The sequence below is a fragment of the Eubalaena glacialis genome, chromosome 15 (assembly GCF_028564815.1).
Source record: "Eubalaena glacialis isolate mEubGla1 chromosome 15, mEubGla1.1.hap2.+ XY, whole genome shotgun sequence".
Classification (NCBI taxonomy): Eukaryota; Metazoa; Chordata; class Mammalia; order Artiodactyla; family Balaenidae; genus Eubalaena; species Eubalaena glacialis.
In genome coordinates this window covers 71607559-71632340 of record NC_083730.1, presented here as the reverse complement: position 1 = coordinate 71632340, position 24782 = coordinate 71607559, and the positions used below count along the sequence as shown (strand labels likewise).

At 45.3% G+C, this 24782-nt stretch overlaps 1 protein-coding gene across 1 annotated transcript in view; it reads right to left on the bottom strand.

The window, feature by feature from the left end:
• The window catches only part of ZNRF3 (zinc and ring finger 3), a 146083-nt gene that overhangs the window by 41439 nt on the left and 79862 nt on the right, over positions 1 to 24782 (bottom strand). Inside the window, exon 2 of the mRNA XM_061169424.1 lies at positions 12935 to 13060. Within this exon, the coding sequence (XP_061025407.1) occupies positions 12935 to 13060 (126 nt within the window). The remainder of the gene's footprint in view (positions 1 to 12934; positions 13061 to 24782) is intronic.

Genomic DNA, 24782 nt, shown 5'->3' with positions numbered 1-24782 from the left:
CACCTGCCATAGGATACGTGGAGACTGTAGTGGCTCAGATGACCCCGGTGAAATCAAGGGATCTGGAGGGCAGCTCAAGACAAGGACTGGCGACGAAGAGAGACCAGTGCTTCCTGGCCCTCTGTTAGCTTTAAGCTTCTGGAGGGAAAGAGAATAAATTCTTTATTACAAATCCCAGAAGGGCCTTAAATATACGACCATGTAAAATACCACACTAAGGATGACTAGTGGGTCTCAGTGAAAGAATGAGCTTTCCATCCTGTGATAAACCACAATGGAAAAGAATATGAAAAAGAATATATATATATATGTATAACTCAATCACTTTGCTGTACAACAGAAATTGATACAACATTGTAAATCAACTATACTTCAATAAAATTAAAAAAAAAAAAGAATGAGTTTTCCAATGGTTTCTTAGGCATGACACCAAAAGAAAATAGATCAACTGAACTTTGCTGAAATTTAAACTTTTATGCTTCAAAGGACACTATCAACAAAGTGAAAGAAACCCCACAGAATAGGAGAAAATATTTGCAAATCATGTGTCTGATAAGGGACATGTATCTAGGATACATAAAGAACACTTACAACTCAATAATAAAGAGATAAATTACCAATTAAAAAATGGGCAAAGGATCTGAAGAGATATTTCTCCAAAGAAGATATACAACCCTTCAATAAGCACATGGAAAAGATGTTCAGCGTCATTAGCCATCAGGGAAATGCAAATCAAAACCACAATGAGATACCACTTCATACCCACTAGGATGGCTGTAATCAAAAAGACAGATAATAACAAGTGTTGGCTAGAATGTGGAGAAATCATACACTGCTGGCGGTAATGTAGAATGTGTGGTCACTTTGGAAAACAGTCTGGCAGTTCTTCAAAGGTTAAACAGTTACCATATGACCTAGCAATTCCACTCTTAGTTATTTACCCAAGAGAAGTGAAAACCTATACCTACACAAAATCATGTACACAGGGACTTCCCTGGTGGTCCGGTGGTAAAGAATCCACCTTACAATGCAGGGGACACGGGTTCGATCCCTGGTCAGGGAACTAGGATCCCACATGCCGTGGGGCAACTAAGCCCGCACACCACAACTACTGAGCTCGTGCGCCTCAACTAGAGAGCCCACGTGCCACAACTACAGAGCTCATGTGCCCTGGAGCCTGCGCGCCACAACTAGAGAAGAGAAAACCCACATGCCACAACTAGAGAGAAGCTCGTGCGCCACCATGAAGAGCCCGCGCACCTCAACGAATGTCCTGCATGCTGCCACAAATGTCCCGCATGCTGCAACTAAGACCTGATGCAGCCAAAAATAAATAAAATAAATAAATAAAAAATAAATCTTAAAAAAGAAATCATGTACACAAACGTTCACAGATCATTCTTAGTAACCAAAATGTCCATCAACTGATAAACAAGCAGTAAACACACAATGAACTATTATTTGGCAATAAGAAGAAACGATGTACTGTTGCTTGCTGCAACATGGATGAACCCTGAAAACATAATGGTAAACAAAAGGAAACAGATACAAAAGACCACGTTCTGCATGATTCCATTTATATGGAATGTCCAGTATGGAAGGGAGATGACGGCTCAGTGGTAAGGGGTTTCTTTTTGGGTTGATGGAAATGTTCAGACATCTGATAAGGGACTTGTATCTATAATATATAAAGAACATTAAAATACTAAAATTGATTGTGGGTGGTAGTTGCACAATTCTATGAATATACTAAAAACCACTGGACACTTAGAAAAAAAGAAGCCTTCATGTGGGAACAATCTGATCAGTCATTTCTGTTCTATTTCTGTATAGAGTCCAATCATCTACTTCTTGAACAGAAATGGGTAGAAAAGTTTTGGTGGTGAAACAATCTTGGGTAACTGAAAGTTGAAATAGGCTTAGTAGTTGGTTTTAACCACAGTATACATTTCCTAATAAAAATTTTGTGTGCGTGCTGGAATGGAGTGAAACTTGAATATGGCAATTACAATAATGAACAGATTCTGAAAGCAGCTCCCCATGCTGACAGAGTTGGGGCAGGGTTATGATATACTCACTAAGTGGGAGAGGATGAGGATTAACTAGGATTCCCTGCTCTAAAGAATACCACAAACAGGCATTTGCTTTGTTGATTTACCGATGGATTAATTCTTTTAAATGTGTTCGCAAGCATATTTCACTTAACTCTGGGACTGTGTTCTAAAACAACAAAAATTAAAACAGTGTGGTATTGGCCCAAAAAGGGATACAGAATTTGACAGTAGATAACACAGGATGTGATTCTGTTACAGAATTCAGTAGAACAGAATATATTATTTTTAAAAGGAGGAAGATACATAAAATGAAGGCAATGACAACTTTGAGAAAGAGAGAGACTCTACTTAGCCACTCCCTGATATTACACATCAAAATAAATTGAGTGATTTAAAGGTGTAATATATTAAAACCAGTGTTCACAGAAAATGCAGAAAAGGCAAAAATGATTCTAAGCTTGCAAGGGAGGGAAGAAAATAATTAAGTTTAAAAGCAAAAGAAGAAATCATGAAGGAGTGATGACTGTGTAAAAATATTAAACTTCTGCATGCCAAGAGAGCTAAAACAAAAAAAAATTAGTAAATAAAAGGGCCAGTTTAAAAATATTCCAAAATGACAAGGAATTAATACAGTGCTATAAAAAAAACCCCTACATTAAGATCCACCCATAAACGAGCAAGGGACCAGAATAGACAATTCACAAGAGAGGAAATTTAATTAGCAGATGGAAAAATGCTTGGCGCTTAATACTTGCTAATAATCAAAGAAATGCGAATGAAAACAATGAAGTACTATTTTTATCTTTCAAACTAGTAAAGAAACATTAACGATAACAGTCAATGCTAGCATTGTTTCTGTGGAAAATGGTTCACTCTTACTTCACTAGTGGCAAGGTAAACTGAGGGAACTTTCCTGAAAAGCAATTTGTAACTGTCTGCACCAAGAATCATTTAAAAAATGTTCATATCCTTTGATCTATAATCTCCTCCTGGAATATTACCATGAGAGAATAATTCAAAGAGGGAAAAAAATCCCCAAAACCCATCTTACATAAAGAAAGCTTTCAGTTTGGTTTCTTTGTAAGGATTAAAAATAAAACAGAAGCAATCTAATTACAGAACCCTGGGGGAATGGTCAACTATATCACGGTATGTTCTATTGTCATGTTATGCAACCAATAAAATGATAGGTTATGAAGATAATAGCAAACTGGTAAAATGACTAGCATATGTTATTAAGTTTGAAAAGGCAGAACAGATGTTCATACCTTCATAATAATTACGTTAAAAATCAGACTCGGGTTCCCTGGAAGACTGGAAGGGAATAAACCAAGACTGACAGTACATGTGTTAAAGGAGCAAAATTAAAGTTGGGTTTTTTCCTTCTACTTTTAAATTCTCCATAATTAATTGTTTCATGCAACAAATATCTACCGAGTGCCCACTATATGTACCAGGCACTGTTCCTGACACTAGGAATATGAGAATTACACACTTAAAAAAAAAAAAAAAAAAAAAGACAAAGGGACCAGAAAATTTGTTAGTTACAAAAACAGTAAAATAAGTTAATGCTATAAATTTTGGGTATACCTTTAAAATTAGGGGTTATAAAAAATGTTAAGATTCTAGCAACTGAAACTCTCAAAAAAGGAAAAACACTAAGAAAATAACTCACTTAAAAAACCAATCTACTGGGCTTCCCTGGTGGCGCAGTGGTTGAGAGTCTGCCTGCCAATGCAGGGGACACGGGTTCGAGTCCTGGTCTGGGAAGATCCCACATGCAGCGTAGCAACTGGGCCCGTGAGCCACAATTACTGAGCCTGCGCGTCTGGAGCCTGCGCTCCGCAACAAGAGAGGCCGCGATAGTGAGAGGCCCGCGCACCACGATGAAGAGTGGCCCCCGCTTGCCACAACTAGAGAAAGCCCTCGCACAGAAACGAAGACCCAACACAGCCATAAATAATAAAATAAATAAATAAATAGCATTCCCTTTAAAAAAAAAAAAAAACCAATCTACTATGCTTACAAATAGATGAAAAAGAAAGCTTTTGAAGCTAAACACTTTAAAATTTGATTAAGAGCAAGCCAAGGTAACAAAAGTTCCTTGCATATTCCACATTCTTTTCTCTGAGGTTCAGTTAAGAGTTGATACATTTGTGAACATCTATCAGCAACCGGGTAAGGTGTAATAGTGAAGGCCAAGGGCTTTATACATGCCAAGAAACAGCCAAAGTTCTTCAGGCTAACTAGAATTTTATTGCATCCAGCAGTGCATAGAACTACTGGAATGTGTTGATACTCTTATTATTTTTATAACTAGCAAAAATGATGCAGAATTTAAAGGATTTCAGTATCCCAATTGTTTAGACTGCCTCGAACTTAAAACAGCACAGAAAGTATTAGAACACACAGCCCGAGGTCTGATTTGGAAAATAAGATCACCAAAGCTGAATGCTACCTTTTATCAAATGAAATATGGTGCTTTCTGTAAGGGGAACAAACACGAAAGACAGGGGACGAGGCAAAGAAGTGGCTTTTGTCCGCAGTCTGAGAAGGTCTTGTGACCAAGGTTAGCAGACAAGATCTGGCCAGTATTCCCGTTCCTCCACATCTTCACCCAATGGGTCTCTCTGCCCAGGTTGGGCACCCAGGCGCCCTCCTGCACAGGTGCAGCTCAAGCGCCCTATACTGTGAGCTGGTCAAACCTCGTGCACAGGTTCTCCACGTAGATCGTTAACCAGTTACATGCAGTCACTGTCAAGACAGCCCCCCGCCAAATCTGAAATGCCCCTGGACGTGGCCAGAAACGCACTCGAGGGGCAGCCCGCTGCTGCTTATTTGGGTTAATTCACGCACACAGCCAGGTGTGTGCAAGACCCCTCTCTCTGAGAACCTTGAGCAGATGGGACTCTGGGGCTTATCTCCAGGTATGAGAGATTCAGGTCACCTGACTTGGGACTGGTACTATACATATTATCATGACTTAATATGTTAGGTTTTAACTTCGTTTATTATTCAAAATGGCCTCTCAAAAGTCGACAAGGTCATCAGCTGTTTTTGATGGTCTTTCTGCTGGCCCGTCACACCAGTCCTAGTCTCCTAGGATAGCCTCATTTGTGGCCCCTGCTCTATTGAGAGCCTGGCTCAATCAGAGGGGACAATGGCCAGAAGGAGTGTTGTGAGCCAGGCTTCCCCCAGTCTGGGGAGATGGCCATCAGCCTGTGCTCCTTGGGTTGGCAGAAACATTATTTGTTCTATTCACTCGCTCTATCTTCAAAACTCCCTTAAGTCTTTCAGAGGATTTCAAATAATGGTTTCAGTTAGCCTTTTATAGCTGAAAATGTCTCAGACCTAGTTTAAGAAAAAGAAAAAGTCTTGTGCTTAATATAGCCTTTTAACCAAGAGGTTCCTGGAAGATTTAGGCATAGAAGAAAAGCATCAGATTAAAAGTTTGTGACTTTCAAATCAGACACATGACCTTAGAAGAAAAGTGGTATTCCCCGAGTTTTTCCTTTTTCCATTCATATCATGTCAATCTTTTCCTCCTGGTCTGATTTCTTTCACTAAGTTCCTTTCTTGCTTTCCTTTTTAACCAAATATGGGAGTTATTTACCCAAGTACTCCTTAAAATAAATCTGAAGAGCCTTCCAAACTTCCTCTCCAACCAGAAACCCACCTCACCTCAGGAGTATGTTTAGAGAAGGGAGGAAATTGATATTTGTTGAGTATTCACACACTCCGAGAACTCTACACACATCATTTTTTTAATTGTCACAACTATCTTTACAGAGGGCAATATGGAGAAACGAAGACAAAGAGAGGTTAACTGGCCTAAAGTGAGGAGCGCAGAGGACCGCAGGGAGCCCAGATCGTGAAGCCACGCGGCATAGTTGCAAACTGTGCTCCCTGCACTCCTCACGTGGAAACACAAATGCGCTCTAACATTGATCGTGCACTTCAACGAACACACCACAGGACACCGTGAACCTGTCTCTGTACTGGAGGCCAGCAGGGCAGAGAAGCAAAGGATGAAGGAGGAAGTGGAATTTAAGGTCTTCTTAGGGAGAGAAAACGTGTCACAGAAAGACAGGGATTCTCAATGGTGACACTACTGACATTGGGGCCAGAATGTTCTTTGTTGTAGGGGGGGCTGGCCTGTGCCTTGTAGGGTGTTGAGCAGCAGCCCCACCCCCATCCTCTCCTGGATATTTTTGTCTGAAAACCAAAAACGTCTCCAGATATTGCCAAATGTCCCCTGGGGCAGTGTGTGTGTGTGTGTGTGTGTGTGTGTGTGTGTGTGTGCGTGCGCGCGCACCCGCACGTGCTGTGTACGCCCCCAGTTGAGAACCGCTGCAATAAGATGCCTCGGGTAACATGCTCTGGGAAGGTGTGACACAGGTAAGTGTCCCAAGCACAGGTGCTCTCAAGGATACCACGGCAATGAGCTGCGGGTAGTCACAGTACCCTGAGCTCAGGTATGTGGCAAATATCACACTCACTTCCCTGCCTCAAGAGGCCAATGCCTGTGATGGGGGCAGCTGCTCTGAGACCCTGCTCCAGTCAGCCACCACCTTCCTTTCAAGTCAGACCCCAAGATTTTAGTCCCACCATCGCTCTTGAGACAGAGCGGGGAATCTCATTCTCAGGAGCACTAGGCTGGGCTCGGCCTAAGGGCCGGGGGACCCAATACTGTAGGAAACACCCATCTGTGACCAAACCCTGAACGAGAAGGGCACGACGAGCCCCCCGCTCCCTCCACCACCGCCCATCTTCAGAACTTTTCCACCTCCTCCTGAAACTCCGGCCCCGTTAAACTCTAATTCCTCATTCTCCCCTTCCCGCAGCCCTGGCAACCACCACTCTATTTTCTGTCTCTAAGGATCTGACTGCTTAAGTAACAGCACTGTGAGTGCTGAAAGAAACTGAAGGATAATAAGGGAGGGAGAGAGGGAGGGAGGGAGGGAGGGAGGGAGAGAGGATGGGCACCAAGAGCTGCTAATTTGTGTTTCCAGCCACGCGTGAACCTGACACACACTCTCTCCCTGAGGTGCCTCGAGGTTCCTGTCTCCAGAGGTGGAAACGGGCAGAGGGGTTCAGGGACCATCCCAGGTCACATGGATTAAAGGGCTGGAACTGGGGTTTAAATTCAGGTTAGTTTGATGACTAAACCCCAGTCTTAACCATTATGTGTTCCCTCTCCTCCCAACCATCCTGAAAAAATTAAATTCCTTTGATTCTGTTTTCTGCCTTGCGGTCACTTTGGTCACTAAGGTCTTTGTTCTCTTTGAAGAAGTTACCTAGGCACTCCGAGGGCTGGATGTGGGTCGGTGGAGTGAACGCAAGGGTTCAGTTCTCCACCGAGCACCCCCCCACCTGCCACCGGGTTGCGCACCGCTCATCAGAAGAACCAGGACTGCCGAGCCGCTCCCCGCCTCACAGGCACGGCGGTTCCCGGCAGTGTCCACCTGCCGTGCGCTCGGCCAGGCTGCTGCCGCAGGTGGAAACAGGAGAGGCGAGATGAAGAGCCGGGAAATCTGAAGGCGAACGCGAGGTGTCCTTGGCAACGTCACTGGCTAGAGCCTCACCAAAGCGTTCAAGAGACTTGACGTCTGGGCCCATTCAGCTCCAGAAGCACCCACCAGCAGAGTAACCTGACCCTCCCCTCTCCCACCAGCCTAGACACACTGCCCAATGAACATCCCCACAACCTTCAGTGGCTCCCAACTTCCTGGGGGATGAAGATGAAACTCCTGCATCCGAAACCCTCTTCCTGCCCCAGCAACTTTCAACGATCCCCTGAGGAACTTGCTCCCGTTCTTCCCGCCCTCTTCCTGGAGGTTACGCGCCCGCCTCATAGCCCCAACCCCTCCGGCCCCGGGGACATGCTTCTCCTCACTCACAACAACCACCGTCTGTGCCAGGGACTGGCCCTCGGTTCAGGGCAAGAGGAAGTGACTCTTGCCAGCACACAGGAACCAGAGCAGGCTCTTCCAAGTGGCGCCTCTCTGACCGACCTGGGATAAACTGAGGCCATCGCCCAGCGGCTTGTGAGTGCACACGTGACTGGGTGACTGAGGGGGCTGCTTGGGGACGGTAGGCCAGCACTGTCCCCACCAGCTTCCTTCTGGAAGGCACACCTTCCACCCATGCCGCACACACGGCTGGGCAGTTGCAGCGTGCTCCCAGCCCCGGATCACAGCTGACCAGACTACAGGTGAGCACCTGATCCAAGATGGGCCACTAAATCCCTTTTCTGGAATCCTTTAGACTTGAAACCAAGAGCGACAGGCCAAGGGATATTGCGGCGCTGTCCCCGACCAAGGGGGGGGTGGGGGGTGGGGAATAACGCAGATTCCCAGAAGACCTAAGCCCTGCGGTCGGCGGTTCCAGAGGAGCAGCAGCGCCCCCATCACGGGCTCCCTGACAACACTCAGGAGCTTCCAGAGCGGATTCCCCTTTCGGCTCAACACAGCTCAAGCACGGTTTCTATTCAATGTGACCAACGGTCCTTGCCCAGCCAGTGACTACTGAAACGCATCCGATTTTTATCTAGAAAAACCGGCAAAGGCAAAAGGAGGCAAGAGGAAGAAACCAGCGCTGATGCGGCGGCATGACAGTCCTGATCTCAGATCTCGGCTCAGCAATTGGGAGCCGTTGGATCTCAGGTTAGGTTGAGATCTCCTCATCGTAAGATGGGAATCTGGACACAGTCCCAGAGTTGGCCTGACAACGAGAGGAGATGCTGCTCGGAAAGCTCTTGGCATTCAGCGAGCACCCACCACACGAGGGCTGCTCTTACACTCTTGCCGGCGTCCCCCGAGAGCCAGGCTCTGTGTTCAGGGCCCCTCGCAGTACCCCCAACACAGTTACAAGGGCAGCATGAGCCCCAAGAACTGACGTGACCTTTCCGAGGTCACTCAGCCAAAGCTGCATCTCTTTGACCTAAATCCCTTGTTTTTCTTGTCTTTCTACTAACTTTCTGCTCTCCTCCTAAGGACTGGCAAGAGCCAATTTCATGCCTGTTGTCCATCCTGCCCTTCAAAACCCTCCCTACGAGTCCACTCCAGCATGGGGTGTGAGGGAGGGAGGCTGGTTTTCTTCCACGTTTGGTGAATCTGGGCCAGGCGGGCTGTGTTAGATCTGAGCACGTCTTGTGTGTTCCCTGCCACAACGCTCTCCATGAGGTGGAAGAGTCATAAGAACCACGGCTATTAAAGTCGACCTTCCAATGTCTTACCAATCCCATAAGATGCTTAAATAATAAACACTGTTTGAACTGAAGGGTTAAAATGCCTGAGGCATAAACAGACTCCTGCACTTTGGGGATGGTTTAAGACCCTTACTTTCAATAGCAAGCTGCTCAGTAATGTCTATTTTTTTCTGTTTCAATTTCCGAGGACGTAAACTGTTGCAGGTTAACAGAGCCTTTCAAGGCTGCACCTAGAAATCCCCGAAAACTAGAATATCAAGGGGAGATTTTTAATATGATACAGAAGTTCAAAATGTTAGACAATCAAGGAGCCCAGAACAGCCTCTTCACATGAAGTGGAAAAGAAAGGCCCAGAAAGCGGAAGGGATTTGCCCGGGGCCTGGCCTGGTGCCCTGGCCTGCTACGTTCTGGGGGAGCTCACTCCCACCCCAGCTCTGCCCCACTAGCTGATCCGACTGTCTGCCCTGCCTCCTCCAGAATCAAAAAGATTATAAGGAGGGGATCATAAATCATTTTTCTCTCATGAGTTTATAGTGTTCCTTTTTTGAGGAGTTCAAAAGCACTCAGTAATAAACCGAGGTGATGAGTCTATGTATTTCCCTTTTAAAATGAAACTTTATTTGAACTCCTGGAGAGGCATTTATGTTTTCTTAATTTAGGACATTCCTCTGTTATTTTCAACATTTCACCCCATGGCACTTTCTGTGGGCAGGTGGGTGATGGGGGTAGGTGATGGGGGAGGGAGAGGGGGTCTGTGTCTGCTCTCCCCCTTCTCCCCCAGGCTCCTCCAAACGCCCAGCAGCATCCTCCCCCCATCTATGGTTTTCAACAAGTCTCAACATCTACACGGAGGAGGAGTCCCTCCCCCACCCCCACGGGGACTTGGCTGTAGCGTCTTCCTTTTGTGCTTCTCTTAGCTGCCCACCTCCTTCTTGCCTCCACCACTAAGGGCAAAGAAAGGGTAGAAAACCATGCTGTGTGTCTGCAGGCGAGCAGGCCGCCCATGAGGACCACTTTGCTCTTCCTACCCTAGCCTCTTGCCACTGCACTTGGGGGCTCAGAAAGAAAGAAAACACAGTTAGCGAAGTTAATAAAATTGAAGCTGAAAACAACTACACTTAAGAACAAGGTGAGAGAGCAGAAGAGAGGGAGGGAGAAAGAGGAAGAGGAAGGAGAAGGAGAGGGAGAGGGAGAGGGAGAGATGCCTGACTCTTTGTTCCTCCTATACCAACCCAGGTTTTAAGCAAAAGCTAAACCGTCTTGCTTCGTCTGGCCCAAGCAGGTTGGTTAATGATTTTATTCAGGTGTTAAGCCAAATTTCAGTAATTAACCACGTGCAAATACGGCCTGGCCACCACCACAGCCTCTCCAAACAGAAACATGTTTCTCCAAACACGGAGAAACATGGAGCGGGGTGCTGCTTGTTAGCAGGTACAACCATGCGCTTAGCTCCCGGGCCCCTGCATTCAATAAACACTTGGTGAATGAATAAACTCAAGAAATACTTAATGAGGCAATATATGTTGAGGGTTTTTAATTCCCCCTGGCTTCACAGGCCGGCAGGCCAAACCATACAGAACTCTTCAAGTCAAACCACTACATGGTTGTCCCAGGCGGAGGAGGAGCATTTGGGTTCTCTGAGGGACTTCAACACCACTAAGCCATGGGAGAACAGGCGGTGTCCCCGAGGGGCCCTGTTCCAACCCATTTACAGACATAACAGACGCGTAGGTGGAGACCCACTGGACTGGGGCAAAGCAAAATTAAGCCGAGCTGCTGAGCCCTGCGTAGCAGCAGCTTAAGTACAGGAGAAAATATTCTATTAGGAGAGTGCTACCTACAAGGAAAGCACTGTTCCTAATCTTTGGATGGAGCTGGCATTTCTCCTAGGAAAACACTAACGTATTCTCAAGGGGGTCACTGCTCTCTGAGCATCATTAGGCAGCTCTGGCCAACTATTTAAATGATGAAGTATCGGGGCCTGGGCTGCCTAAAACACGTTGATTCAACTTCAGGAATTATAAACCAAACAGGTAATAGTCCCTGTGGTTTTTTGTTTTTTGTTTGTTTTTTTTTTCTTCTCCTTCTATAAAAGGGCAGGGGAACTTGACAAGTGGTCGGAAGCTACTCAGAAGACAAGTGGGACGCAAACATCACAGATTAGATCCATGAGGGTCTCCTGGGCCAAAAGCCTTTCAGGAGACACCGGCTGGGACAGCTTTGACTGTGGGAAAGGCTCCCTACATCAAAACCACCTCTTCTCTGGCCTGAATCTCCTCAAGAGGTCAGAACCAGGACTGTTTTCCTCCCAGCTGTCTCTCCATTATACTTAGAACAGCAGCTTCTGAGAATATAAAAATTACCCAGGCAATAACACTACCCTTAGGATATACTACCTTTCCTCCAACCAAAATTCTAACAACTTTCTCCAAACCCTTCCCTTTAACAAAATGATCCAGTTTAAAACAGGTTGTTGGGACTTCCCTGGGGGCACAGTGGTTAAGAATCCACCTGCCAATGCAGGGGACACGGGTTCAAGCCCTGGTCCAGGAAGATCCCACATGTTGCGGAGCAACTAAGCCCGTGTGCCACAACTACTGAGCCCGCGTGCTGCAACTACTGAAGCCCGCGCCTAGAGCCCGTGCTCCGCAACAAAAGAAGCAACCACAGTGAGAAGCCCGCGCACCACAACGAAGAGCAGCCCCCGCTCACTGCAACCAGAGAAAGCCTGCGCGCGGCAACGAAGACCCAATGCAGCCAAAAATAAATAATAAAAAAAAACCAAAACAGGTTGCTATCTGTCATATTTTAAGATCATTGACAGATGGTTTTCCAAAGTAAATGTATTTCTGTCTTTTATCTTATACTGCAGCCAGAGGTAATGCTGACCCTTGAGGCTAAGAAAGATTTTTTTTTTAGTACTTCTAAACGGAATAACAATAGCCAATGGCAGTAAACATTTCTAGAGAGCTTCCTCTGCTAGACGTTTGTATCTCATCTCACCTGCTAACCATCCTATGAGGTAAGGTCTAATACAGGACCATAATTGCTGTCTGCCATTCTGAAACCAAAAAAGCTCTACAACCCCAAAGTCTTCTCAGAACTTACTTGGCAGCGAAACTTAATGGCCCTGAACTCATTTGGAGGCACAGCTGCCCTGAACTAACATGGGGCTATTTAGATTTTAGTTGTCCCACTTAATGTGAATATCCATGTAGTTTGCTACACAAATATGCATGTGTTTGGTTCCTGAGGACGGCCCCACATCTCCTGGGGGTTCCTTAATACAAAATATGTGCATCTTAATACCTTTCTAAATGTCTCAAATCTCAGAATTCTGAAATATCTGGCCCCAAGGGTGTAAGATAGGGATTGTGAATCTCTATTTTCAACCCAGTTCACAGAGAAGAAACTGAGACTCCTCGAGGGGAAGTGACCTGCCCAAGGCCACACAGTGGGCAGGGTGGAGCCCACTCTGAGGCTGGCAGCTGCCATCAGAGTCCAAGCTTCTGGGTACCATGGGGGGCTGCTCCAAGACATGACTTCAGCCAGGAAAGAGTGCTGTGCCAGCAAGGCTCTTCTCCGTAACCGGCTATTTGAGGAATTGGGGAAATGAGGGTGTGGAGAACACCAATCAAAACGGGAGCAATTTGGAGGGCCTGGTGCTTACCTTGCCGAGGACAGTGAGGCATGGTTTCGGGTCCAGTTCTGGCTGTTCCAGCTTCACCACTCCTACCCAGCCATATTCATACAAGTCCTCTTCGTCATTGTTATTACACAGGCCCAGTGGGTGCATCTAGGAAACAAATGGAAAGAAAATTTCAGTAGGCAGGCTGCAGACCTGCTTGACTCCCGGTGTGCATGTCTCAGACTCGACAGTCAAAAGCAACGTCAAAACTTAAAGTTATATGGGGAGGATGCATTTTTCAACCCATTGAGTGGATCCTATTTCAGTACAATGAGTTGAGCCCTGGGGAGAACACAATAGAGCCACTACAAATAGACTTCACAGATGCTTTCTCACTGCTTTGTAAGCAGTGGTCACCCAAGGTGGACACCCCCCAGTGGGATGTAGGAAAAGAGAGACAGCGTAACTCCCACATAAATCCCGGTCTAGATGGCTGTGAAATACCATAACATTCAGTGGCAGCTACAGAGGAGACGAGCTAGGTCAGCATCCAAAACTATTTGGCTTCCAGACCTTAACAACACATCTACTTCAACTGACGCAAGAGGACCTCGAAACACATTCAGGAATTTATGGAGAGACCACTAGACATACGGCAGAATCACCAGGATAATTAACAGGCTGTTTAAAGGCTACCCCTGGTTACTGGAAAACAGATGAAATTCTTTGAGGTTTCTTCAAAATTTGCAAAACACAAAATCAAAGATAGGTAGGAGAGCACTGTCAAATTTTTACTAGTATAAGTGCATTTAGTGAAAGCCTGAACACAGAATGATACTATGGCTTGCGCTCACAGTTCTAGTATTGAGCTTTATCAGACCCTAGAATCCCTAATAACCATCTGAGAAGAGGAAGTCCTTGTGGATAAACCTAACTTACCGAGACGTGAAGGAGTCTAGCACGGTGCTAAGCTCTTTAAATAATTGGAAGAAATATGTCTTTAGAGTCATGGCATGTTAGAGATACAAGAGACTGAAGAATCTACTGTGTTAGCCAGAATAATGGCCCATGAGACATCTATGTCTTAAACCCCAGAACCTGTGAATACGTTACTTTACAAGGCACCAGAAACTTTATAGACGTGATTAAGTTTGATATCTTGGATTACCTGGGTGAGCCCAATGTAATCGCAAAGCTCCTTACAAGGAAAAAAGGGAATCGTGGAAACAGAGGAGATGTGACCAGGGAAGCAGAGGTTGGAGTGATGTGCTCAGAAGATGGAGGTGGGAGCCATGAGCCAAGGAATGCAGGCAGCCCGCCTCCAGAAGCTGGAAAAGACAAGGAAAAGGATTCTCTCTAGACCCTCCACAAGGAACGTAGCCCTGCCGACCCATTTTTGACTTCTGACCTCCAGAACTATGAGAGAATAAGTTTGTGTTGCTTTAAGCCACTAAGTTTGTAGTAACTTGTTATAGTAGCAAATAGGAAACTAATACACCCTCCTTATCCCCCACTCATTTTACGGATGAGAAGTTCAAGATAAACAGCTTTTCCAAGACAACGCAGCCAGCAAGTGGCTGCCCCAGGGGTGGCCTGGCCCTTGAATTCACAGTCCAGTACCTTCCAACTCCACTTGCTTAACTTTATTGTCCCTTCTTCTGAGAGCTGGTCACCTGACTGGGGAGAAAAGACTAAGAGGTAAAATCTCTGTAAAGAAAGGCTGCCTGCCAGCTCTGAACTGGGTGGTGTGGGAGTGTAATGTGAGTTTGGTGCAGGTGGCCAGAGTTGCAGCTGAGCTTCACAGGGAGAGCTGGACGGGTCCGGGGCAGGGGAGAGGACGGGCGGCCATCCACGCCCGGGGACGAGGAGCTGAGGGATTCAGGGGGAGAGGAGAGGCTACCTGAGCAGCATGGGGGGCCACAGCCGACACCAAGAAGAAAGAGATGGGCTCAAAAATCAGGAAGGCGTGTGGACACCAGGACAGCACCACAGGTTCTTCGGAAAAGCGGCGTACCGAGAACAGTAATTTGAGGCAGGCGGGTTGCACCTTCTGGCAATGGTGGCCCTGGACTGGAGAGGATGAGTGAGTGGAGGAGGGGAGGGAGCAGCCCAGAGGGCAGAGATCCTTGGCAAGTCGATGGAACCACAAGGAAGGGTGAGCCCTGCGAGCTTAAGCGGTGGCCGGCAGCTGTCTTCATGGCGGGCACAGGATAACACTGCCCTGGGAATTGCAGGACTTGAGATGGGGAAGCCTGCGACATATGATTTTTGCACCAGCCCTCAGGCTCGAAGAGTCTGCCCAAAGGACCAAGGAGGGTCCTGCGGTGCAGTGGACGGCACAGCTTCCCTCCAGCTGCCCCTGAAAAACTCAGCCCACTCTAGGATGTTCGATGGTTATTAAATGATGAGCGACTTGAAATGCAGATCTCCAACTGGAGAGGATGGGCAAGGGCAATAAGCCAGTCGTGCCAAGAGCCAGGCACTTCTGACCCTCCAGGAAGTGGCTCCCAGCTGGGCTCAAGTCAGCTTCCTGACATCCCAGGTCAAGTCACGTCAACGGCAGCCCCACTACTGACACTTTTCTACAGAGTTCCATGATATTTTTAACCTGGCCATATGCCTTGGAGGTTTCCAGAGGGAAAGGTGCTTTTTGTTACTTACACCTGTATAGGGTTTGGTCAGTGATAGAGAGCTGCGTCGAGGGAAGCAGAGGAATCATGCAGGTCTAAGACTTTGTATGTGTATTAAAACTTTACAGAAGAAGCCAGATATAAAAGGCCATATATTGTATAATTCCACTGATATGAAATATCCAGAACAGGCAAATCCATAGAAACAGAAAGCAGCAGATTAGTGGATGCCTGCCTGGGGGAGGGGGAAACGGAGAGTGACTGCTTAATAGGTACAGGAGTCCTTTTACGGTGATAAAAATGTTCTGGCATCAGATGATAGTAATGGATGGGTGATCACCGTGAATGTACTAAATGCCTCTGAATTGTACTTTCAAATGGCTTAAGTGGTAAATTCTGTATCAATTTCACCACAATAAATAAGTTTTTTTAAAAAGTCCCAAGAGTCAGGGACTTCCCTGATGGTCCAGTGGGTAAGACTCCACGCTCCCAACGCAGGGGGCCCGGGTTCGATCCCTGGTTGGGGAACTAGATCCCGCATGCACGCTGCAACTAAAAGATCCCGCATGCCACAACTAAGAGCCAGTGCAGCCAAAATAAATTATAAATAAATAAATTAATTAATTAATTAAATAAATTAAAAAAAAAAAGTCCTAAGAGTTTACTCAGAAATGACTGCCCTCAGCCAACATGGGAATCCACAGTGTAGGACGATGTGGTTTCCACCCTTCCAGAGCCTAAGCCAAGCACCAGAGCCCTTCGGGAAACTGTGTCCTGCAGAATACTAGCCCTGCACGATGATAAATGGGTTCCTGCACACGCAACTAATGCTGAGGAACACGACATAGGGATTCGGGATCTACATTTGGAAATTAAAGCTCTGCAGAGGCCTAAGGTTTAAATAACTTAAAAGGGTTTTAACCTTTGCTAAAACCAGCATTTCCTACCCGTTGATGATCAACCCATTTTGTGTTTAATATGCTCACACTGTTTCATGGGACACACTCCGAGAAATGCCAAGTTAGGGAGAGCACAGGTACATGCGTGAGAAGAAACGAACCTAAAGTAGATGTGATCCGAGCCAAACGCTGACACACATGACGCGAAGAGCAAAGGCTGCAGTGGGAGGAGATGGAGGGACGGTGTGGGGCGGCTGGAGAGAAGGGGGGGCCTGGGAGGGCGGGAGGAGGAGGAGGGCGGGACTGTGAACCCAGAGCAGCAGAAGCAGGAGTAGAAGCTGAGGCTCGAGCTGCGGGGCAGGACACGTGGCCACGGGAGGCATGGCAAGAGGGCGTCCGGAGCACTTGGAAATCCCAACTGCGTGAGCCTCACACACGCTGAGGTCCCCCCGGCACCCTGGGCCGCACCCCATGTGGGGCCCTCCCCCTCCTTGGGCCCAAGACTCCTTTTCAAAGCATCCGCTGTCACTGGGGTGACTGTGAGCAGCTCAAAGTGTCAGCCCTGTCAAGGGTGTTGACTTCTGCACAGGGATCAAAGATTTAAAAACCAAAAGGAATTTTTTCTCAAGTGCTGGTGGGTGTAATCGGTTGGCGTGGGTGGTTTATTTTCCCAGGGAGGGTAAAGGGCCACCAAAATCACATCTCAGAGCATCCAAAACCGACCTCACCATCCTCCCCCTTCCCAGCTCCACTCCGGAGTTTCTTCTCTTCTGAGTTCCGTATTCTAGTCTGTATCTCCAGAGACCCAAACTACTGGGGCTGTGAATTCAACCTCAGCTACGTCTCAAGTGTAACTGGCCTCTTTGACTCACCTGCCAATATTGTACAATTCAGGTCTCTTTCAGCTCACCCCTGATGACAGCATCAGCTTCCAGAAATGCCCGCCACCCTAGGTCTCCAAACATTTACGCCCTGGGGTTCTCTTTTCCCAAGGGCTCCAAGTTATGAGCTCAGCAGAATGTTTTATAGGGAAGCCATAACATGAAAATATTCACTCGTAAACTGACCTGTGTCAAAGGATGGAATATTCTAGGCAAAGGCATAAAATGCAAACGAATATGCCAAGTCTGGGGAAAGTGAAGGAGAGGGCTTTCTTGTTAATTGAGCATCAACTATATTACTCTGTTTATGTATTTTATCTTGTTTAATCCTTACAGCAACCTCTTGCTAATTGGTCTATCAGATGATAGAGTGACTAGACCATGTCGATAAATTGCAAGCTAGAACCGCAAATCAGCCAATGATGCAAATATAACAGAGTCCACCAAAGTCATATTAGTCAGCAACAGGATCCACTCAAAGCAAATGGCAAACAATCTAGCTAAGGATTAAAGAAGAAATCCACATGGGGGCTTCCACAGAGAATGATCAAAGGATTAAGACAGAACTTCGGGAAAAGAGAGAGTTCTCTAACATTTTTGGAAAAATGACTTTGGGTGATCCTGCTGCTGGAGTCAAACGTAAGCGAAGGATGTCACATCCACATTCTCAGACAGTTTTGCTGGAAATATCCCAACACTGCCAACAGGGGATTCACTCTTCATTCTCAGAAATCAGAACAAAGTTGCAATTATAATTTAACTTGTTAAATTCAAATACAAACTTATTTTCTGTTCCACGTTTCAAGATAAAGCCCCAGCCAAATCCTTCTACTGTCTACTGAGAAACAGTAGCCCTTAACTTAAAAAGATCCCAAAGTCCTTTTCTGGACCACAGTCACCTATGGAGAATGAGGACCTCCAACATATGAAACACATATATTCTAAATATTCAGTGAGACATTGCTGCCACACTATTGCTCCAGGCTGTCATCACATGAAAACCACGCTTGTGAATTCGTACATGCTGACACCAGCCAGTGACATACAGGCAGTGACTACACATAAGACCTGTGTGTGCAAAATTAATCTTAGGAGATTTCAATGAATGATGTTCAAGCATGTTAACTTTGAACTTAATGCGGCACATAAGCATTTAACAATTATAGGAATTTCTGAGTTTATTTTGTTAAAATGTTTGGGTGCGTGGGGTTTACCTGATCAGATGTTTGAAATTTAAGAAGTTTTTGCCTTCATATTTTTAAGAAGGTTAAAAATGGCTGAATTGGGGGTGGGGAGAACTGGATGTAGGTAGTCAGAAAGTACAAATTTCCAGGACATAAGATAAATAAGTACCAGGGATGTAATGTACATCATGATAAATATAATGAACACTGCTGTATGTTACATATGAAATGGTTAAGAGAATAAATCCTGAGTTCTCATCACAAGGAAAAAATATATTTTTCTCTCTTTAATGTTGTATCTATATGAGATGATGGACGTTCACTAGACTTCTTGTGATAATCATTTCATGATGTATGTAAGTCAAATCATGATGCTCTACATCCTAAACTTATACAGTGCTGTATGTCAAACAAAACTGGAAGAAAAAAAATGGCTAAATCGTGTATAAGAACTCAGGGTTGTCAGAAAGAACCACTAATGAAAACATAAAGGAAAAACCAAATAAACTCAGAAACCTAGAATGGAACTTGACAAAAACTCACTGGACAGATAATACTGAAGGAGGAGAAGGACAGCCTGAAATGAGAAGATAAGCAAAACTCCTGGGGCAGGTCTGGAGAAGAAAAATGCCAATAATTAACAAGCCACACTAAAGTGTGAGGATTTAACAGAAGATATGTCCTGAGTTATAACTTTGGTCTTGTGCTCTCAGAATAACTTCGGGATGTCAACACCCTGGCTTAAGTCAATTGAAGGCAAATTCCCAGTTAGTCCTCTATCGGGAGGTTTGACATTAAGAAGCGGTGCCTCTGGCTGCCTCACTCCTGATTTTGTTCTGAGGGGTGTTTGGGGGATGGAGAGGATGAGAGCTTTAGAATCATGTAACCATATTTTGAAACCTGCCTCTTATGAGGCATACCTCCTTGAGCAGATGACTCGATTTCTATAAACCTCTATTTTCTCATCTGTAAAATGGGGACAGTACCATCCACTTCAACAGGGTGCTGTGCAGATTAAATGAGATAAAATATATAATCTTAGCTGCATGGTAGACGCTCAATCAGTGGGAAAGCCCTCTCCTTCTTCACTTTCTCTTGACATGTCACGTTTGCTTGTCCTTCATGCATTTGCCTAGAATTCTCTGTCCTTCAAGACCAGTTTAAATGTCAGCCCTTCCATGGAGCTTTCTTGAATGCACCAATATAGCTAGTTGCTTCCACCTCTACATTCCCAAATGTTTTACATGGTGCTTAGCACAGTTCCTTCAGCCTCTCCTCTGGGATGGGTACCTGCTCCTACAAGGAGTCTTTCTCAGAGGTCCCCTTTCACCCCACCCAGAGCCTTGTGCCCAATAGGTGCTCAATAAATGACTGCTGGGTGTCTCCAGCCCTCAGCCTGGAGACAGGCCTGCTTCCGCATCTCAGCTCTGTTTGGGGAAGCCATTTGCGTCTCTGTTCGGCTAAGTGAGGGAACAGGACAAAGAGGTCAGGATTTCAACAAATTGCTGCCGGAACTTTAAAAGATCCGGCTCTTAGAGTCATTGATCCCCAAGTCACCAAACACATTCCCAGGACTTTACCGGCAATCTCAAGATTTACTGGGAATGGCACAGGAGCAAAGGCTGTTCCTTCTTGGTCTCAGCAGCTGGGCTTGCAGAGGCAGGTAACACTCTCCACGTGCAGAAAACACAACGCCGCTGCCCTTCACTCAGGCAGGCCCACCACAGTGCTTTATGAGGGTGATGGAGGGGGAAGAGGAAGAGAGGATTCCTCCCCTAAAAAGCAAAACCTCAAAATTCCCGGCCCCTGTCTGATCTCAGAAGCTGCTGTCAGCTCCGAGAAAACAAGGGAATAAACCGAGGAAGAAGCAGGCATGGGATCCAGGGCACAGAGAATCCAACAGAGAAGAAAAATAGACGGAAATCCCAGGAGGACAGCTATGCCACCAGCCTGCCAGGCGACCAGCCCAGATGGGGTCAGAAGGATGAGGGCTGCAGGAGAGCTCCCAAAATAAGCAAACAAACAACAACAACCTGAGTCATCACCCGGTGGGACTGACAGTACTGAGAAGAGTGTTACAGTCCCGAACAGGAGAATGAAATGTGATAATCAGAGAGCAAACTAAAGTAATGGGGCGGGGGGGACAGTTATTAACTCCAGAAAAAAACCAAAAAGTCACACCAGAATTGTAAACCATAAGCAGGGTATGGCATGCATGGCCTGGCTGGGAACAGTGACAGCCATAATAACGTAAATCCTGATCTAAACATTGATTGTGATATAACTACATTGGGAAAATGCAGAGATGGGAAATGTGTGTATGGGGGTGGGGAGGTGGAAAGGCAGGGCAGGGGAAGGGATGAGGGGGGTAAGAGAACAAAATCGCCATCTTCCAGAGTAGGAAGTTGAAAAATGTATAAATGGGCTAAAAATATGAGGCAGTATAAGCAGGTTTAGAAATTATTGACAGAAATTTAGAAATATTCCCAGAGGTGAACGGCAGAAGAAACCACTAAATAATTGAAAGTAGTTGCCTCTGAGAATAGCAATCAGGGATGGCAAAGGGTACACCAGAGGAACGCTCTTTTAATTAAAAGCCATGAAGTACTCTTTCCCTTCTGTAAACGTATACGTGCTTTATTTTGGTTAAGATCTTCGTAGGCACTGCTGGACAGATGTCCCCTTCCTCCAGGTGTTCCAGTCGATTCTCTGGGTCCTGCAGGGAAGCATTCCATCAGGCCAAAGAGAGACCCCAACAGGCAACCTGCACAGGACTATGGACTTGGAGGACTGCCTGGGACGACGCTCGGGAGCCCCCAGGCCCTGGGCTGGGGACGGCTGGAACACAGCACACGGATGATTCAGGGAGAATGGTGCAGAAGGAACCAGCAGCCCTCACCACCCCCATAAGCCAAATAACTTCCAGGGGGCACCAGAGTGTGATGTGGATTTGGGTGTTACAGAGGTGGCAGACACAACAACCAGGGTGGTTGTTCTAGGGAGCCCCAGTTTTCTCCCAGACACAGACAGATCCTATAACCTCTGCAAGGGGTGCTGAACATCTTACTTGCATTTCCAAACAAGGAGCTGCTCGGGCAAAATGGCTAACAATAAGCAGGGCAGAGTCCTGGCCACCATCAGTGCCAGGTATCGAGCATCTGGTTTTATGCTGAAACATGAAGATGGACCCTCTTCAAATTTCTCGGAGCCCGATGAGGTTGGCTATCATGGTTTCACTGTTTTGTTAATGGACAAAGACTCTACGGGAACTTCAAAGCCCAAAGACTATGTCAGACAAGGTTAAGTATCTGGAGAAATAGAACTACGTTCCCTTGGGTACAAGACATCAAGCCAAGCTTTGAAACCAAGACCAGCTCTTTAAGAAGCTTTCAGTACAAAATCCTTGAGATATACTGGGGCACTTTCCACACGTCTGAAAGGGCAAAACTGAAACCGGGGCTGGTGGTGCTCTTATCCAAGGCTACAATATCTCCACACTCTGCTGGAAGTTTAAAATAACTTCAAAAGGGCCGCCTGCTTCTAAGTGGGTTACTGTTACACTGGAGCCAAACACGGAACGAATAGGAGGAGAGACATTTCACTCTGTAATATTATCTCATCAAAAAATTCCTGGGGATTTAAAAGGGAAACTTCCTTCCTTTTGTCCTTTTGCCGCCGCAGACCAGGCTAGGGTGTCACTGTGGTACAGAGTTTCACCTGAAACAACAGCCCTGGACCTTTTCTTAAAAGGTGTGGTGGCTGGAATCAAGACTTATAATTTATGTGAAAGAATGGAAAAGGACAGCTCCACCCATTTTTCTCTTGAATCATAAGGATTATTTTTTCTCTTCTGTGTACAAGGAAACAGACAACTCTTTTTTGCTCTTTGAACAAACAGCCTGAACCTTTTTCTGGATCTAGAATCCAGAGGTACCCGAACACAGTTTTTTCCCCCCGTTGTCATAGCAATGGGAACAGAAAGGACCCCAGACACAGAAAAGGAGCTGGCTGTTGCTGCTGTTTGTTGGAAACTTCCAAATGGGAATTGCCTGAGGATTAAAACCCGCATTTCTTCGCTGAGGGGTCTGGTTTTCCGAACACTGTCTTCTGTAGTGAGTGTCACTTTTTAGAGAAAAACCAAGAACAGCCTCTACCCTGTTTGGTTCCTCTTGTTCTTGGTACCAAAAGAACAACTGAGAAGCTGCCTGTCGGAATCTGGGCAAAGCAGCAAGTATTTCAAATCTACCTTCTCACCTGAATATCTCCCATCCCCTGAATTGCATTTTGTCAGATAATCATGTTGAAACTTAGATACGGCCCTGTGTATATCGCATGTCTGACTTTACAGACCTTCACTTAGAACTTCCAATTCCAAGTAGGTAAGGGGATGTTTCATAGGTTAAATTTAGTAAAAAAAACAAAAAGTATCCAGTAGCCGATAGGAAACGATCTGAAAATGTTAAGCAAAATTTAATTCTAAATCTATTCTTTAAATGACTCAAAGTGACACATACAGCTACCAGATGACAAGTATTGAGCTCTACATAGAAATTCACAGACATAGTTTTATTTTAAATTACAAGGCAACATCATAAAGGACACTTGATTGTTCTTATTATAAAAAGGTAAGGATTTGGTACTTGTACACACAAAACAGTTATTAAATCAAGAAGAAGTATATTGGAGGGGAAAGGGTAAAGAAGGCTTCTCATTCTTCCAGATTTAAAAAGAATACTATAAAACCACAAAATCAATAAAACTACATGATGCCAGTCTGAAACTAGAAAAATAAAACAAGTGGAAAAGAAATTCCAAAAACACATTTAAATTTTTAAAAGATCTTATGATGCAAACCAGGACAACATAAGGATGCAGAAAGGACTCACTTAATACACCTGTTGGGACAGGTGGATAGCAATGCAGAGAAAAGCTCAGTTTCGCCGTCCATAAGTTATTCTGAGAATCAGTGAGGCAACTCGAGTTAAGGGAAGTCCTTTAGGACAATTAACAAGCTAGACAGTGAGAAAGGAGGCGGAAAGAGCAATATATTCTTAAAACTTCTCCATATTATCAGTAACAGAAAGGAATGAAGTGACAGTTATGGGATATATATAAATAGTTTATAGTAAGAAAACAGAAAGACCGTCAACCTTGTTGCTGATGAATGCACAGTAAAATCACCAACGTTAACTCAATGCTACTGGGTGTATGGGCTGCTGGGTGTATGTGGACACAGCTGGCTGGCCATGCTGCAAATCGGCTCAATTTGGGGTAATCTGTCTATCAATATACAACAAACCCAAGATCCTATGACTTTCTTTCCCCCATAATTCCATTTTTAGAGCAGATCCTGAGGAAGTAACCTAAAACTAAGTCAAAAACAAATGAAATAAATAAATAAAACAAAGAAGTAACTTGCCATGATAAAATCTTCAAGCAGTCCTTCTCCAAACTATGAAAATGTAGAAAGAAAAAAGAAAATGTCTTCCCAAAGACTATATAATCAAACAAAACAATGTGCATAATTTATGGGATATTATATAATTATAAGAGGATAATGATGAAGATAACATGGTATAAAAAGTACCATGTATGAAATTTTAAGAAAAGCATATGTGCAAAACAACACCTATTTAAAAATACCATCTGCAGATGGGCGAAAACTGCAAGGAAACAAAGAATTTTAAAAGTTGATGGGTTTAGAGAGTAAGGGTAGCTGGAGACTTTCCTTTTTTGGATTCTAGTATTCATCCAAACCAATATTTGCTGAGCACTGACCCTGTGCCGGACACTGTGGACAAGAAAAGGTAATTAAGACCCATTGTTGTTTGATCAGTAATTTGAAAAAAAAAAAATCTAAAATGTATGTGCATTTGCTGACACAACAGGTGACGGAAATTTGAAGCTCACCAGGGCTTTTTCCTATAAATCAGCTCATGTACAACACAGTTTAAAAGTAACAAACGGCATTACTAGGTAGTGACACGCATCCGCAAACAGATGTGCTCCTCCCCACAGCAACACGCCACCACAGAATGGTCCAGCAGCTGAGCGCACCCTGGAGAGAGCGTTCCGTGGGTGCTGGACAGGACGGCCAGGCACTGGAGCCTGCGCTGGCCAAGCAGCACAGGCTGCCTGCAAGGGCTCAGCAAGAAAACATGAGAGGAAAGTATGATAAACCGGCACGCAGTGTGGAATCAACAATAAACACCATCCTAATGGATGATGACAGCAGTTTAGCATCGGTCATCCCGACACGATGAGCTTGAGCCAGAGGCCACCTGATCACAGAAATA